The sequence below is a fragment of the Lepisma saccharinum genome, chromosome 26 (assembly GCF_977018435.1).
Source record: "Lepisma saccharinum chromosome 26, izLepSacc3.1, whole genome shotgun sequence".
NCBI classification, from domain to species: domain Eukaryota; kingdom Metazoa; phylum Arthropoda; class Insecta; order Zygentoma; family Lepismatidae; genus Lepisma; species Lepisma saccharinum.
In genome coordinates, this window is record NC_139254.1 from 9,409,386 (window position 1) to 9,427,065 (window position 17,680).

Consider the following 17,680-nt stretch of genomic DNA (forward strand, 5'->3'; position numbering starts at 1 on the left):
AGAATTCCAATTTTAAAATATTGAGAAGTTTATTCAATTTTTTCCCATCTTTTGAAACATGAAAAGTGCGAGAAATTTCGGTGTATAAACTTCCTATTTATTGGCCAAACCGTTCCTTTGCAACGCAAGATACTGCAAAATGAACCAATTGTGGTACCCACACCTTAAAGAACTTGTATCACTGAATTTGGTTCTTTTCTGCTACAAAGATGATGTTAATAATTTTGGAAAAGAACTGTAGGATACATCAAAATTAGTAATTGGAAAAATACATATGTGTAATTTTCAAGACTTGTTTTTGGCCTATCACACACACACACGTTATTTCATTACATATATAGAGTGTGTGTGTGTGTACAATATATGATAAGATTTTCTTTAAGTTATATAACTGTCACCGTTTGGAATAATTTTAAATGCATTAAACACTTCACTTTACTATAATTTGAGATACTTTTCTTAGTAACAGATACTGGTAACAACATGTGAATATCTTTTATTTAAGCATGCAGTTTAGTTTCAAATTACCAAACACAAATGCTATACTTACAATGCAACAGTATACAAAGAATTCAAAGCATTGTAAACCAAAAAAATAGGAATGCATGTTAAATACATGCTGACTTCAAAACATGACCATACTATCAAATGCTGTTTGTAACAGTATGCATAACAACTGTTAAAATATTATAAAATAAAATTGTCAACACTTGAAATGATTTTTATTGCTTAAAGGAGATCTTTTGTTCCAATTTCCTAGGACTACCTCAAATCAAAATTAGACACATTCTCATGACTAGTTGTATTGGTATTTTTGTTTATTTTATTTCACTTTTCTGATACCTTTGGCTAGGGATGGGCCGATACCAATAAAGTACCGATATAAAATTTGCCGATACTGATAACCAATATAAAATGAGAAATGGTCCTTGAAGAACCTGAAAGGTTCATTGGCCACCTTAATAAATGTGTGTTTCAAAGTGACTGCAGTGCAAAAGAAATTGCATATTTAGAAATTTACTTTTTTAAAAAGTAGGGCTTGGAGAATATCCATAATAATTACAACAAATGGTAGAATTTTGCACTAAATTATCAGATATTTATTGATATATCGGATCGGTAAAATAATTGGTAATTTTGCCGATATGCCTATATTGGCTGTTACCGATAGTGTACCGATTAATCGGTCCCATCCCTACTTTTGGCTAATTACAACATTGAGGGTGATTAATGATTAGATTGGATGAAAATTATGAAAGAACACTCACAAAGAACTCAAATGCTTCGGCTGGGAACTTCAGTGGCAAGATTGAAAGTCAAACGCTTAACGTTTTTTGCCACCAAGTTGGCTCACATAGTTAATACACACACAAAAGTCCTAGAATCCTAGGATAAAATAACCCCTTTAAATGAAAGCCAGTATTTAATTTTGCAACACTGTTGCTCATCTACTCAGACCACAAATTACAACAGGCACATAACAACAAAAAATAAACAATTTCAACTATCGATACCATATATAAATTTATCCACATATTAGAAAGTAAGACTAGATTCAAGGCATTCTAAAACTAGGATTTGTAACTAAAAATTTAAAAAAAGTCTACAAATTGAGATAATCACATGGCAAATGACAACACAGTGAATCATTTGAAAGTGTGTCTTACCTCACCCATCACAGCAATCGGTGTCTCCCCAGTGGCATTGGCAACTTGATGCTCGATGAGATAAAACATGTACTCATCGTAGAGCAGACGGATAAGGTGAAAGGAGCCAAAACTTGCAGCGCTCCGAAGTGTTAGGTCCCGAATCACCATTGAGCTGCAGGAAGAAGTGTGCGAGCTTAGTATAATAATGACAATGGTAAATGAGTAAATTGCATGTGCTGTCATGTTGGAGTAAAAATAAACGAAAATAATAATAAAAACATGGACTTGCGGGTTTGTAACTGCAGTTTTACAAGCTCCAAAACCCTCTTCTTTTGGATGTTTTAGATCACCTCACACTTTCATTTCACAATCAGAAACTGCAGTGGTAAACATTGATACAAAAAAGACGTTAAAATATTAATGATAAAACCTGTACTTACGTATGTGAGTATGTTGTTCCTATTTTCCTTTCTTTAGAACTACGTTTCGGGGACTAACTATCCCCTTCAGGTTCGTGCGAAAAAACTAGGTACTTAACATAGTACTAGGTCGAAATGTAATAAAAAGATTGTGGACAAGGGTAGGTGTGCATACATTTAGGATATTATGTCCCCACCCTAAACGTATTTAAAAAACTCGTCGTTCCCTAAAGACTTGTACTATTAACCTATTCTCATGTTAAAAACGTCAAAAACTTGCATGTATCACTAGGTACAAAGAAAGGAACAACATAATTGCATACGTAAGTACAGTTTTTAACGTTAATATTTTAACATATTTTTTTATATTCTGGAATTGTGAGTAATACGCACCAAAACCTACAAAATGCTAAACATTGATACAATGAGTGCTTTATTATTATTATTTGAAGGGCTCAGGTGTAAAACATGGTAAGTGACATTTTGGTTATTTCGGAGTTCATTAAGATAAACAGTTATTAGAAGCTATATACTGTAGATAAATTGTTTTCGTGTTGTGTTTGCCAATTTAAAAAGGCTTCACTGAGACCAATGCATGTATGACATGGCAATTTCACTCGAAAATTGAAGGATGGCATATTTTACTTTGTAACTCAAAAATGACCAAAATGTCACTCACCATGTTTTACACCAGAGCCCTTCATTTATTTATTTTAAAGCATATCAAATTGGTATCAGCTCACTCCTGGATAATAGGTACTAAAATTTTTTTAAAAAAAACATCATACAGTATCAGACTGACATACAGGAGACCCAGGTTCGATTCCTGGGGTGCGTTATCTAAGGTTAGCCTTTTTTCAGCCTTGTCTTCACATAAAGTGGCTCTGAGGCTCACCCAGCCTTAAAGCAATGGGTACCTTGGGGGCAACCCTGGAAGTGGAGAGGTGTGGTACTGATCACATCACCTCCAAAAAATTGCCGAGATCCCCTAAATGTGCCTCGTGGCACTGTGCTATATGAACGGGAAACTTTCCCTTACCTTGCCTTTATCATAGGTATTAATTTTTGATGCAAATAATGAAAAAAACTAATCTGAACCAAATCTGTTATCCAAAATTTAATATTTCCGTAACATGAACAACCTTAATTTCATAATATAGGCAGAAGATTGTAGAATTTTTGTATTAATTTTGCACAACAGAAAAATCATCAAAATTCTCTATTCAAAGTTCTGTGCACAATCAACATATGCTCATGCTACCCACAATTGCTGCACATTTAAATGTAGCTACTTCTACACTGCTAGAGATACTAAGGGATTTCTCTCGTGGCACTGGAGAAATATTTATTTCCTGTTATCATATATTAGGTACATTAAAGATGACATCAAGGAGGTGATCCTCATTTACTCTTATATTAAATGACGATTTATTGTAAGTTCTAGGCAGCCATCAAAATTGGTGTGGGGAGACTCACCACCTCATAACACCTTAATCCACCCACAGAAAACCCAAACACCAGGACACAAAAAGCACACTTTTAGCACTTGAAACATTATTATGCCAATTCTTTTTAATGTTCTAGGTGCACATAATAAAAATAAGCAATTTTAGGCACAAAATATAATGTTTGTTGTATCCATTAGTTCTGAAATCCTACGAATCTGTCCATGTGATCAAAACAGGCATTTAGGGCAAAACTGGACTACAGTATCCGCAACTTTTATGTCGGAACTTTACTAGAACACATTAAATTTTTATATTGGTTCATTCTTACTCATAATAAACAGCACGATAATTAATAAACAATGTACAGTGGAACCCTAATTGTATGTTCTGAGATTATACAGGGTGACCAGGTGTATTAAACTTGAAACTTCATTTATTCATTTGAGATAAGAGTCACGTGCCCGAGCTTACGTCATTAGCCAAGATGGCGCTGAACATGCAGCAGCAAGTTACAGTTGCAGCGTGGATGATTGCATAACAGAATGATCGAGAGACTGAAGAGACGTGATTTGTTGCTGTCGACTGTGGGAAAGTGAAAAAACGACCGCTTGCATCAAATTGTTGATTAGTTTAAGCCCATTGCTGTGCTCGCGACTCTCACGGTCATTGTGGTATGCAATTCCCCATGTTGCAACTGTGACATGTTGCTGCATGTTCAGCGCCATCTTGGCTAATGACGTAAGCTCGGGCACGTGACATTTATCTGAAATGAAAAATGAAGTTTCAAGTTTAATATATCATTTCCCTCTATGTCGTACATTTTTCTGCATTATAATTTCAATCCACATGGATCCTGAAAGAGCAAAATGTTACAACTTTTCCCAGAGTTTGAACTTACCTATAGAAAGACCACTTTAATAAGAACTGTCTTGCAGCTTTGGAAAAGTTAGGTTTCCCCTCGAAGGGTTTGAGCACCTGAGAGACCACACCCTTCAACCAGGCGGCCCACTGCTCCAGAGAGTTCTGCTGCTGCAGAGTGACCTTGAAATCCGCTTCAAGCCGCTGAACCACGCCGTCGTCGCACTGACACACCCATGATGCCTGGCGAAGGAAAGATCTCTATTGATTTTATTTGCAGCATGCATTTCTCCACAACACAGACGAAACTACATCTATTTTAAAGGCTTAAAGTAGTAAAAATACACTGGCAGGTTATGAACTGGAGTCAATATTCTACCGGTTATTATTTCAATGTCAATAATCTTTACGAAAGAGCAACACATGTTCCTCAAAATTAATACAGCATCAGAATAATGGGATTATAATACAAATGTTGCCTTACAAATTCATAATTTATGCCACTTAAGTCATACAACTGTCTTATTTAACATCCTGTAACTGCAGCACAAATACTTTCACCTGATAATGGGTAACAACTAGTAATTACACATCACAAAGTAATTTTCTTTTATTATACCTGTTTATTTTATGTGCAATATAAGGTAAGAGGAATTTTCTGATCATAAATTCATTTATTAGTATTTTTTTTATTCCATTACTAATCATAATTCCAAATTCAAAAAATCATCACTAAAAATTTGGAAAATGTAAAAGTTAAGGTAAGTTGAATAAATATTTTCAGTATGAATGTAGTTAATACGAAAGCTTGAAATTTATTCATGCATAGACTATCATTGGCATGAATTAAAAGTAAACTCAATGGGGCAACAGCTCTTAAGAGTCTAGGCCGGATAAGCAGCTTTTCATTGCGTAACACGTGGCCAATGCATTGAAACCAATCACTACTGTTTTCTCACTTTCTGCACAGGAGTCTGATACTATTTCTTTCATCCAGCTCCTCAATTAAGTCTTGAAACTTATCTATCGACCAAGTGAGGTGTGGGAAGGTTTCCAAGTTTTCAAGAGATTCTGTCACTCTCATCTTCAGAAGTCTGCCCTCAAGATGAGAGTGACATTAGTTCTCAAAAGCTTGGAAACTCGCCTGGTTGAGAGCCCGAGAGAAATTATTCATCAGCTCCCCAATTGTCATCATAATGCTGGATCGGAACCAAAATTCTAGGGACCTTCCTAGAATTAAATCCAGAACTACTTGCACCAAAGGCAATAGCTCTAACCATAAGGCTATGTGGGAGTTCATTAGCATGAATGAAGTAAAGTAGTTGAAAAAAGTTAAGCATGCACTGTAGCATGAAGTATTTATAACATAAACATATATAAAAATAAATATATTTGCTTATTACTCTTGTTAACAAGAAGTGTTGCGATATGCAGGGTCTGCCAGTGGATTGGGTACTATGGCAACACTATTTTCCCACCCTTAACAGTTGAGGGGAAGGAAATGGATTCTGCCATCTAGAACAACACCAAAGCATTTGGACTGGAGTTCTGGAGCAGAGCATCGATGCTTTTGCTACAAAAGCATTTTACAACAATGACATTTTTGTCACTGCCCAGCAAAAAATTTGTGTACTGGATTCATTGAAACTGTACCTATCGGGGTTCACAATCAAAACCAACATGAACTGTAGAAGAAGGCACTCCATGGTGTGGTATGCAGAGGCATCATTCTGTGTAATTGGACACTTTTCCTTCGAGGATGGTGGAAACACTTGCAGAATGAAGTCTGAACACTGCAAAACCTAACTTGCAAGTCTTCCTTCAATCTGACACCTTCTTTCATCAAGATTAGGCTACAAGCGACATTGAGCATGTGTTGATGGAAATAATGTGTCTTATGGATATCTGCTGTAACCAACGTCACGCGACATCTCACCACTTGTGATTTTTTTTTAAAGGATATACAGTCAACTCTCGATTCAACGACCTTTCACAGTTCCCGGGAAAAGGGTCGTTATTTCGAAGGGGTCGTTATTGGAATTTGCCCCAATTTTCTGCTTAAACGGAGCTCAAACGGACACAAAGATGCATAGGAGATGGTAACACCATTTATCCTGGTAGTTATACAACCTGTTATGCACAGGACGCGTGTTGTTAGAAGAAAAATAGAACATGAAAACGTTTTCACAAAAAATAATGTTACTTTCTTTCAATTGTGCACCGTCCTTGCTTTTCCAGGAAATTCTTACAATTCTAGTTCATGAGAAACCCGTTTGCACTGAGACCTGTGGAAAGGAAAACAATCTCTTGCTTATTGCAAGCGAAACTCGAAGAATCTTGACACCAGTTACACTGGCGCCAGCAAAAGTCGGGAGATAATCAGGCAGAATGAATGTTGGATTTTATACGTGTCTAGTGGAACATTGTCTGTTACAAGATTAACTAGTAAGATTAGATCTCTCGGGAGAAACAACACAACCTTTCTAGGCACCAGACAAAAAAAAAAGGCAGGGCTGTAATTTTCGTTCTGGTTCGGCTGTGTAAAATACATCGCAAAGAAAACAACCTTTTTCTTTGCTTCAACCAACTTCATTCACCCTCCCCCCTTCCCCATTCAAGGGAGCAGTCCAAACTCCTTCCTTGACTTGCATTGTAATCCAGTGTGAAAAAGGAAACGCGCAACTTGCGATCTGTCTTCACCCAATGCGTATTCTAGGACACGTCATTAAACAGCATCCCAGTCGAAAGTCATTTAGGTTTGGAATTGAATTTCACTTTAAACTGTATATTTAGTCCCGATTAGCCCATCAGCATAAAATGAACTGAAAACAAGCTTTATGAAACTGCGCACTTTTACATATCAAATATGGTAGATCGTTATTTACTCTCACGTTAATCGATGATTTAATGTTGGATTTAGGAGTAATCCCGATGTCAAACACCCACTCCTCCAAAAGTTTTCTCCTTGAATAATGTCTTTTTAATCTCAGCGACCATTCCTACATTGAGCACTTTTTTTTTTTTCTTCACATGAATGGTTCTGAAGAAAAACGGATGTGAATTAAATTTACAGTTTTGCTTATCAGAAGACGCAGAACATGAAGTTGTTTTAACTCTTTGTTTTCCTTTCTGGAGATCGAATTTCGTTACCGTCAAATGAAAACAGCTTTGCGAGATTCAAAACAATAACTTTTTCCTTCGAGCTGGATGAGTCATTGCTGTTATCCGCAAGCAAGAGCTTTGCACGCTAGACAAAACACTGGCGCCAGCTGCATCGTAAAAGCAAGGAGACCGGCTGGAAGTTCGAGCAACCAACAGGTGGCGGAAGAGAAAAATCCCTGCATTTTAAAGATAACGCAACTGCAACTGTCGAAGACGGAACTTTTAATAGTAGTGTAAAGAAGAAAGAAATGTCCCTTGCTTTCCGTTTTACCATGCAACAGACAATAATACGGGTAATATTTCCTATACAGACAACAGCATAAAAAAAGACCTGAATTCTGCAATTATCAACATTGCCGTGCACACCAGTGGCGGAGAATAAGCTGGGAAAAGGGAGGAGGGTTAATTTTTTTATTCTGTTTTTGTTCGTTTTCAAGAATATATTGAGAACTGGTTGCCCCATTTTAGACGTTAAAGGAAGAGGGGTGAGTCCACTTCCACTCTCACCTGTAATCAGCCCGTGTGCGCACATGAGCAAGAAAATCGCCCCTCCCCCCTTTGCTGACAGGAAAAAGGGGAGAAGTCAGTCAGCCAACGGAACACTTTTTTGGCAGATATTACGACACAATTAGGAAAACGTATGAAGTAGGAAACGGGAGTTATGATGCACGTAAGATCGAAGTAAACTTTTGTGGAAACCTGGATGACAATGCATTAAGCGGGTTGACGATCTTTAGTTCGCCTATGTGGCTTTGATTATCTCTAACAGTTTCGCTTTTTTATGAAGTGTTGCAGGGAACAAAGAACACGTTTTGAATGGAAGCGGTTACTGGAATTTGTCGGCTACAAGGTCGAGAGTTGCTCACTCACGGGAACCTACTGAAATCTAGGTCAGAGCTGGACAGATGGGCCAGACTTCCAGGTGCCACGCATCTGTATTTTGGAACATTCCTGCGATCTTATCTCTCAAGGTGGTGACCTGCCATACACATTGGCAAAGACTGCAAGTCCATCAGTCATTTCGGGCTGCTCCCCCCCCCCTCCTCACCTGCGAGTTTTCAGCAGCTCTTAGGACAAGGAAACAAGTCAAGGTCGATTTAAAATAACATCCAAGCACATTCGATCTTCTCTTCTCGCGTATCCAAGAGAAAGCGTGGCAAAACAAGCCTGGCACGTTGGGTAGCGGCCGTCGGGTGCGGGGTAACATTGGTGCACATGAGGGGGGGGGGGGGCAGAGGTCAAGTGCTATTGGATATCACTCAAGCATGGTGTGGTGGTGTCTATTTTTAGTTCAGACCCAATTGTGAGTGGTAGAGCGCTCGTGAAGGGAATGATTGGGAAAAAAAATATGCATTTTTCGGCCGATTTCCTTCAATTTTTCAACTTTTTTTCCAAATTTTTCAACTTTTTTCTAAATTTTTCACGGTTCCCGGGAAAAGGGTCGTTACTTCGAGGGGGTCGTAGAATCGAGAGTTGACTGTACTTCGATAAAAGAATTCCTGCAAACATGCTTCAGGAAATGACGAGTGGTGTCCACAGAAGGTTCACGGAGTGTCTATATGCAAGAGAGGGGCCATCTTCCACATATTCTGAAAATGGGTTTTGGTTTTTGGACGATTGATTCTCTGTAAAAAAAAAACCCTATCGTGTGTACTTCTCATGATCGTAAAATATATATTTTTTTGTACTGAGCTTGCACTGGTGAATCCAGTGGACTTGAGTTCAAACTGTTTTCCAGAGAGCTGCTCAGTGCACTGTTGTAGCTAGTTCGTGTTTTGGTCTGCAACTGTGGAGTTTGACATGTTACTGGGTGTGAACTATATGCTTGGCACTTTTAAAATTTTGTGGTGGTTGTACTGCATATACGAGAGTTTTTTCATTTCTTTCTTTCAAGAATGAAGGACCTGCTCGAAAATCCAAAATATACAAATGGAAGGGGACAGTGTACAGTGAAACCTAGATTTTACTTTCTCCCACATTTTAAGTTTTTTCAGCTTGGTCCCCTGAAAAATGTAAAATCAAGGTTCCACTGTACTGTAATGTGGAATGTATGAACAATGCACATTGTGTGTACCAGTTGTAGGATAGGGAAGCGAGCAAAACATGCATTTACAAGTCTGAAAGTATGCGTTTACAAGTCTGAAAGTATACATTAGCATTAGAAGAACAAAAGAGGCATATACTACGGTAAGACACTATTCCCCACAATTTCCACCAACTCCCTGCGGCATTTTGTCCCAAAGAATGGCTATTTCAATACAGCACTGTTCACGATGTGAAATGGCCTCTGTACGATAACCATTCATCATACTGCCATTTAGTGATATGTTCACATACTGCAGGTGCCATGTTCTCCGGGACATATGATCATATTACAGTGCCCTGATATGTTTAGCTAGTGCAGTGATCGAGAGAAAAGCACATTATGTAATGAGCACTGTGTATAATTTAATCATTAATAACGGTCAGCGTTTGGATGCCACAAATACAACAACAGCAGACAGCACTGCACCTAGCAACTCTTGGAAAGCCATGTAAACCGGAAGAAGCAATTATGAAATTAATAAAACCACCTTAACACATCATATTCAGAGATAAATGTAAGTACATTAATTTTCCATTCCTAGAACACAAATAGTTCCATGTAGATGTGAATGGCTTAAGTTTATTATTATTATTATTATTAAAAACACAAAGCAAGGAACTTACCTTTTGCGAGTCCAAGACAATTTTATTGAAGCATATGAAATTTTGTAAATATAAAATAATGCTTATTCAGCATTAAATTTTAAATACGCGCAGGTCTATTCTAACGGCAGGAGACACTTGCCATTCTTCTTCAAATAATTATGAAACAACTTTTAAAAAATGACACACACATCAGTTTTACTCAGCATACCCGCTTGTACACCCATCATTCGATCACTCATTCCATTACTGTGTAATGCAGCCACGTACACAAGCATCTACAACCAACACAATAAAAAATGTATTCTCTCTCACTCACACACACACACTCTCGTGCACGTATGACACACAAACAAACAACCAATTTGAGACATACATCCCTTGAAAAGGATCATAGGAACAGGAGGGAACAGTTTTACATTTGAGACACTTTAAAAAATCAAGTACCATAAAATGCATAAATTAAAAAGTAACATATTAGTTTCTAATTGATATTATGAGTCAATTAAAGGTGGACAAATAAATAAATATAATTTCAAAAATATTTCAGTACATGTAAATGCAAATTTATTCATGATCAAGTAACGATGACCTCATGTTTTATGTATTAACCACACTTTTATAACTGAACTTGCTAATGAATAATCAATAAAAGTGCTACTTTATAGCTCATAACAAAAGCAAAAGTTATTAAATCATTGAAATGTATTTATACTGTACATACAATACTTTAATAATTACAAATTCAGGCTTCCTCATATCATATATTGACCTCATATTATTTTTGTTCATCAAATTAAAGTTAAATTTATTTCATGATTTAAAACCGAGTAAAACTAGAGAAAAATAATTCAATCTTTATATGTGCCTTGAATTCAACATCATAATTAATTTATATATTAACACATTGTTTGATGTAATTAAAAGTACTGCTGAAAACTATGTTTGTGAAACTTCAGTGCCTTTATTAAAAGTATTAACAGAAACTAAAGATATAAATTCATCTATTTTGAGAAGTAATGCGTTATGTATTGTGCTGGAATATACATTTTGTTCATTATTTACAAACGTTCTACAACAAATAACAAATGGTGACATTTCAGTAAGTTCTTGAATCCTCGAACCCAGTTCAGTTAAGAGAAACAATCACGTAAACAATTACTGTGTGCTGATTGTTGCTAGAATGGACCATTCAGTCTGCGACTCGCTGCATCTCCTACTTTCACTGTGCGTGAGGACACAAACCAAACTTTGGTGAACAATCACAGTTTGTAATTTGCTGTAGGTTGTACTGTTTATGCATTTAAACAATAAAATTTATTCATCTTGCATTTTTGGCACGCACACGAGGAGCCAACTTAATTGGAACATGCATGTTTAACCAGGACTAAAACCTTGATCTCTGGCATACCATTCCATTGCTCTACCAACCGAAACAGCCCTGGTTCCATCATAATTCTCAAGTAACGGCATGATATGACAGAGACCTGAATTCGAGTCCTGGTTGACATAAATTTCCACAGAATTCATTTATGTTTGTCTAACAATGAAGGAAAATATTAATAATCTCAGGAAGTGAATAGAAATTTGCTTCTTGAATGAACTCTGGTGCTCAGAGTAGAGTAAAGAACGAGAAGAATCCATACCTGTTCTTGTACGTTATGAAAGTCAACTCGATTGAGATCAGCTAGCATCTGACTAATCTGTGAAGAGTTCTGGAGCACCGCTCGGGCAGCCTGAGCCAGATGATTAAGGGAAGTATACCGCCGCAAAGTCTGGGCAAAGGCACTCACTGCTGATACCTGTAAAAAATATGATTTTGGGTCAACTACTTGATGCAAAATTTTCCAAAATATACACAGTAGAGTACTACTGCATGGGATCACCTTTGCTCGCTTGTACTCGTCCCGAGTCTCCCATGCTTTAGCGTTTACAATAGAAAAGGGGGGGGGGGGGGGAGTAGACAATATCACAGAGAGCGTACATTAGGAATGGGCCAACATGAGTCTACACTGATATAATTAGCTGTGTAGCTGGTTAATCCTCTTGTCTTTGGTGTGAATGGTGGTTCCGATCCTGCTACAAGTCCCAAAAATTTGGTACTGACCCAGTTCTGAGAGAACAATTGATAAGCTACTGTATTTCACTGCACAAAAAATGTGAGGTGCAACCATTATGTGAAGCTTTTTTATTAATTGTGCCAGTTGTTATTGATTTGTGCATTGTAGTCAAAATTTTACACTTGATAAAATTTACTACAGTATAGCAAAGAATATAGAGTCATTCCATGCGAAATCAACACAGCCCCCAATCTGACCATCTCCGATTTTCATGAAATTTGGGGAGTTGAAACTATGCATGGAACTTAGTAACTATGAAAATTTTTAGTTTCGTTTGTCTTGTAATTGTTAAATTATTCAAGGTCAAAGTTAGCAGAAATTGCCCTTTTTGAGCCCGCTTAGCTATACTAAATGTGCTGTAACTCCACCCCTATTTCGCCTCAGAAGCTCAAATAAAGCTTATTGTACAGAGAATTGAACAAGCTTTCCAGTGATATATAACAAGTTCACCTTTCGATAAAAATATAATTTTGTCACGTGGCCTTGACCTTTGACCTTTAATATCTCAAAACATGTCATCACCAAAAATCGTGAAAATAATATATTTGGTCCCTCATGCCATACTATAAAACATATCAAAAAATCATTCTGGGACTGCAATTGGATCAGAAGATACAAAATAATATGTGTAGCTATGTGACTAATAAAAGCCTCATTACATGAACTATGACAAGTCAAAAGTCCCTTAACACCCCTTACAAAATGTAAAGGAGTTATCCTGATCATGAAAGAAATAGGTTAGGCACTGGGAGTTTTCTAGCTGTGTGTGTCAAGCGCAGATCCGGCATATTTTGACCGTCATAATGAATTCAATGCAACCATTTCAAAGGAAAGGGGGGTGATGTGATATATCAAATCAGGCTAGATTTTCACGAGAAATGAAGCAGCGAAGGTTTTTCCAACTTATTTTTAGGCAGCAAAACGTTATACGCATATCTTTCACTTACGATATATGCGCATTATAGTGTTGTCAATATTCTTGTTAGCACAGTCTTTGATGTCTCACACACACACATAGAACATTTGGCAAAGTAGCAGGTGCAACATCATTGCAAGCAGCAATTATGCCTTCTCTCAGATGGTCAATATCAGGGACTTTTAGTGCATGCACCAATCTCTTCAAATGTTTCTGAAGGTAAAAGTCCTCCTAAGATCTGGGGAATGTGCAGGCCTTTTAATAGATCCCCGTCTGTCCATCAATCTACCTAGAAATTTACCATGAAGAAATTGCCAAAATGTTCACATAGTGTGGTCACACATTGTCCTGTTTCAAAACTCTGTTAAAGTGCCATATCCCGTAAGCAAGGATGAAGAACCTGTTCACTTAACACATCCAAGAAGCCCTCACCAATTAAGGTTCCGTTGTTGAATATGGACCAACCAGTCCCATTCTCCATACACTATACCACATCATTAGCTTACCAGCAACAACCATTTGGCTGGGATCTGTCTACTGTAGATTATCAAATCACAGGTAACTTTACAGTGAACATAAAAATTAGCATCGTCACTGAAGAATTTTTCATTCCAAAGGAAGTGTTACGTAATTGTTTGAGATACTTTTCCCAATATTATCCACTATTCAAGTATTTGATGAATGTTTCTCATTAAAATCATATGCAATGGTGTGTATACTTCTTTCTGTCCAAAGATGTCAGCGTGATCTTGACGAGTTCCTAACAAGTTACAACCATTCTTAATACTTTGTTTTTAACACCTCGAAAAGGAGAAAATGGTTACAAGCATGCAGTAATAACTTTTTGCTGGCTAAAGATACTTTGGAAAAACCTTCGCCGTTTCTCGTGAAGTTCTGGCCTCATTTGTATATCACTTCACACCCTTTCCTTTGAAATTTTTGCGTTGAATTCAATATGGCGGTCAACAATGTGTCGGACTTGCGCTTGACACACACAGCTAGAGATCTCCCTGTGCCTAATCTATGTCTTTCATGACCAGGGTAACTCATTTACATTTTGTAGGGGGTGTTAAGGGACTTTTGACTCGTCATAGTTCATGTAATGAGGCTTTTATCAGTCACATAGCTACACATATTATTTTGTATCTTCTGATTCCATTGCAGTCCCAGAATGATTTTTTTACATGTTTTATAGTATGGCATGAGGGACCAAATATATTATTTTCACGATGTTTGGTGATGACATATTTTGAGACATTAAAGGTCAAAGGTCAAGGTCACGTGACAAAATTAAAATTTTATCGAAAGGTGGGCTTGTTATATAACACTGGAAAGATTGTTCAATTCTCTGTACAATAAGCTTTATTTGAGCTTCTGAGGCGAAATAGGGGTGGAGTTAAAGCACATTTAGCATAGCTAAGCGGACTCAAAAAGGGCAATTTCTGCTAACTTTGACCTTGAATAATTGAACAATTACAAGATGCACGAGACTAAAAATTTTCATAGTTACTAAGTAACATGCATAGTTTCAACTCCCCAAATTTCATGAAAATCGGAGATGGTCAGGTTCCAAATTGCAAATATCTGTGTTGATTTGGCATGGAATGATTCTATAATGTTCCATGTTTGAAGAAGCTGTGCAGCTGTCACTGGTTTTGTTATCAGACTCCCCAATATGACAATTATGGAATGACATGTTATAAACAAATTTTTGTACTGTAAAAACAGAATGTAACAATTGTGCAGTGAAATACGGCATTTGAAAAGAGGAGGTACTTCACAATGGTCCAAGTTATGATATTAATCACATATTTGTACAAAAGGGAATTTAAGAAAACAACTCATAGTGGTGTATTTTGCAGTATGCATTAAGAAGGACAGAACTTTCAACTCATTATACCCTCTTTATTGAAATACTGGATATGCCCAAATATGGATTGGCCAATATAAAGACCAAAATCACAATAAAAAATGAAGGTAATCTACAAACTAAGCTACTATGAAATTCACATTACCTTAATCTGTATCATATCTTCTGGACACCCGCTCATTGCTGATGTCAACCAACCTTCTAGTCCTTTGGCAAAATTTCGGATAGCTTGTGTAAGGGTACCTGTGAAAGGAAATGCAATCTCAGAAGTGCCAGATTTCTACTTGGTCTATTAGGGTCTCTACTACTGCAACTAACTACTGAAAGAAGGGTAGCCAATTGGCATTGCTTGAGAAGGAATAGAAATAATTTTAGAAGTAATTCAACCATGAGAAAACAGTCATGAATCAAACTTCTTAAATAAAAAGAAAATTAACAACCCTATCCTGTGGTTACCAAAACAGTTCTGAAAATGTTATTCGAAACAATTTTTTGTAGTTTAATGCAAATATGTTTCTTATTAATTAAATTAATTATGTAATTAATAAATATATTAGACAAATTAATTAAATAATTAATCTATTTGTTATACAAAATTCCTCCTCCAGCCTGCATTTCCAGTCAGTTATTCCCTATGACATTGAACTTTGTAAAAAATGCTAACAGCCACACTTTTAAAAATAAAAATGACACTTACTAGGGATGGGTCTGAGAACATCTGGAATGAGGACTTCGACTAGATTCTGATAAAAATGGTAATCTGCACGACGAATGAACTGTTGAACTGGCTCATATTTACATAACAGGTACAATTTAGTTCTGAAAGAGATACAATAAAATGTTAGAAATGTATTCAAATCTACATTATACATTATACATGTGTGTCTGAGTTCCAAAGTTACATTCATGCTACAATATTCTTACTAGCGCCTCCCCGATAGGACAGTGGCTTACACTCTCACCTTGAAATTGAGGGTTTGATCGTGGTTTGTGGCATACTGCACAGTTGTGGGGTCCAGCATCAAATGTCAATTATGCTTATAGTGGGTTTGTAACAAATGTGGCAGTCATACTATGAGGTTAATTAATTACGGGCAGTTTTGCACTCACGTTGGCAACACTGCATGCTTGGCGTTTTGCGCATGTGCGTTAGTTACTGACATACCTTGCACATAAACAGATGCAATTTGCATGTTGTGAAACGCTTGGTGTGGTTGTGGTGGACAATGGAAGTGGTGGAGGTGATTGAAAATTCCGCCGACTGTGAGATGTGATCAGGTGTTTGACCGTGAAAAATGTAAAAGTGGCAGATCACCAGTTATGTGAGGTGTATGGTGAGAATGTCATTGTTGAAGGCAAGGTGCGTAATTGGGTACGTCTGTTTAAGGCTAGTCGCACGAATGTTCATGACGAACCACGATCAGGATGCCTCTCAATCATAATGGACTCATTGATGCATGATGTTGAGAAGTGCGATACGAGCCAACAGCAGTTTGACAATGTCAACGATGTCCGATTTGTTTCAACAAGCTTCACGTTCTGTACTGTACACGATTTAAGTGGAGAATTTGAAGTTCAGAAAGCTTTGTGCTCGGTGGGTGCCCAAAATGCTCACAGAGGAACACAAGAGTAAGCAAACAGCAAGTGCATTGTCTTTATTGACACGGTACTAAAGTGAAGGTGACGAAATGTTGAGCCATATCGTCACTGGGGACAAGTCATTTGTGTCCCTCTACACCCCCAAAACAAAACAACAATACAAGGAATACACATCCCCCACAAAGGTGAAGTGCAAGCAAGCGATCTCCACCAAGAAACTCATGCTCACAGTCTTCTGGGACAGGTTCGGGGTGCTTCTGATTGAGTTTCTGCCGAATGGACAAACAGTTAATGCAGCCGTGTATTGCAACACTCTCAAGAAACTTCGCCGAGCAATACAGAATAAACAACGAGGAATGCTGTCTTCCGATATCATGTAGCTGCACGACAACGCACGGCCACAGACTGCAGCTGCCACACAGTCGCCCATTGACCACCCTCCGTACAGTCTGGATCTCGCCCCTAGCGATTATCACTTGAAGACTTTCCTCGCTGGGAAGTGATTCAACAGCGTCGATGAAGCCAAACAGACCGTGACGGATTGGCTGTCTGACCTGGCGGCAGATTTCTTTGATGAGGGTCTACAAAAGCTCATCTACCACTACGACAAGTGTCTCAACAACTATGGGAACTACGTTGAGAAGTAGCTGAATGTACATATGAACAGCCACAGAGGTAAATAAATTTCTTCCCTTGCATGTTTTTGTTTTATTTCAAAACAGACCCTAATTAAAAAATAAACCTCGTATTTACAAGGAATGGACAAACACAAAAATTTAATCAATACTCATGAAGTATGGATACAAAATCTGCGAAAAGTGTATTCCTACTTTTCCCACCTAGATTTATGGTCCATTTTAACCTTGACAATGGTGGTGAAAAGCTGGCAATATGTATTCTCAAGTTTTACATGTACATGTGCTGTGTTTCTTTTTTCCGTTCCTGATATAC

At 37.4% G+C, this 17,680-nt stretch overlaps 1 protein-coding gene across 11 annotated transcripts in view; it reads right to left on the reverse strand.

Annotated features, from left to right (window-relative positions):
* The window catches only part of Rfx (regulatory transcription factor Rfx), a 232,568-nt gene that overhangs the window by 4,899 nt on the left and 209,989 nt on the right, over positions 1-17,680 (reverse strand). For all 11 annotated transcript variants that reach the window (XM_083112718.1, XM_083112714.1, XM_083112713.1 and 8 more), the window contains 5 exons: positions 15,828-15,949; positions 15,276-15,373; positions 11,871-12,026; positions 4,415-4,617; positions 1,668-1,821 (listed from right to left, as the gene is read on the reverse strand). In XM_083112718.1, coding sequence (XP_082968844.1) covers positions 1,668-1,821; positions 4,415-4,617; positions 11,871-12,026; positions 15,276-15,373; positions 15,828-15,949 — 733 coding nt within the window. The remainder of the gene's footprint in view (positions 1-1,667; positions 1,822-4,414; positions 4,618-11,870; positions 12,027-15,275; positions 15,374-15,827; positions 15,950-17,680) is intronic.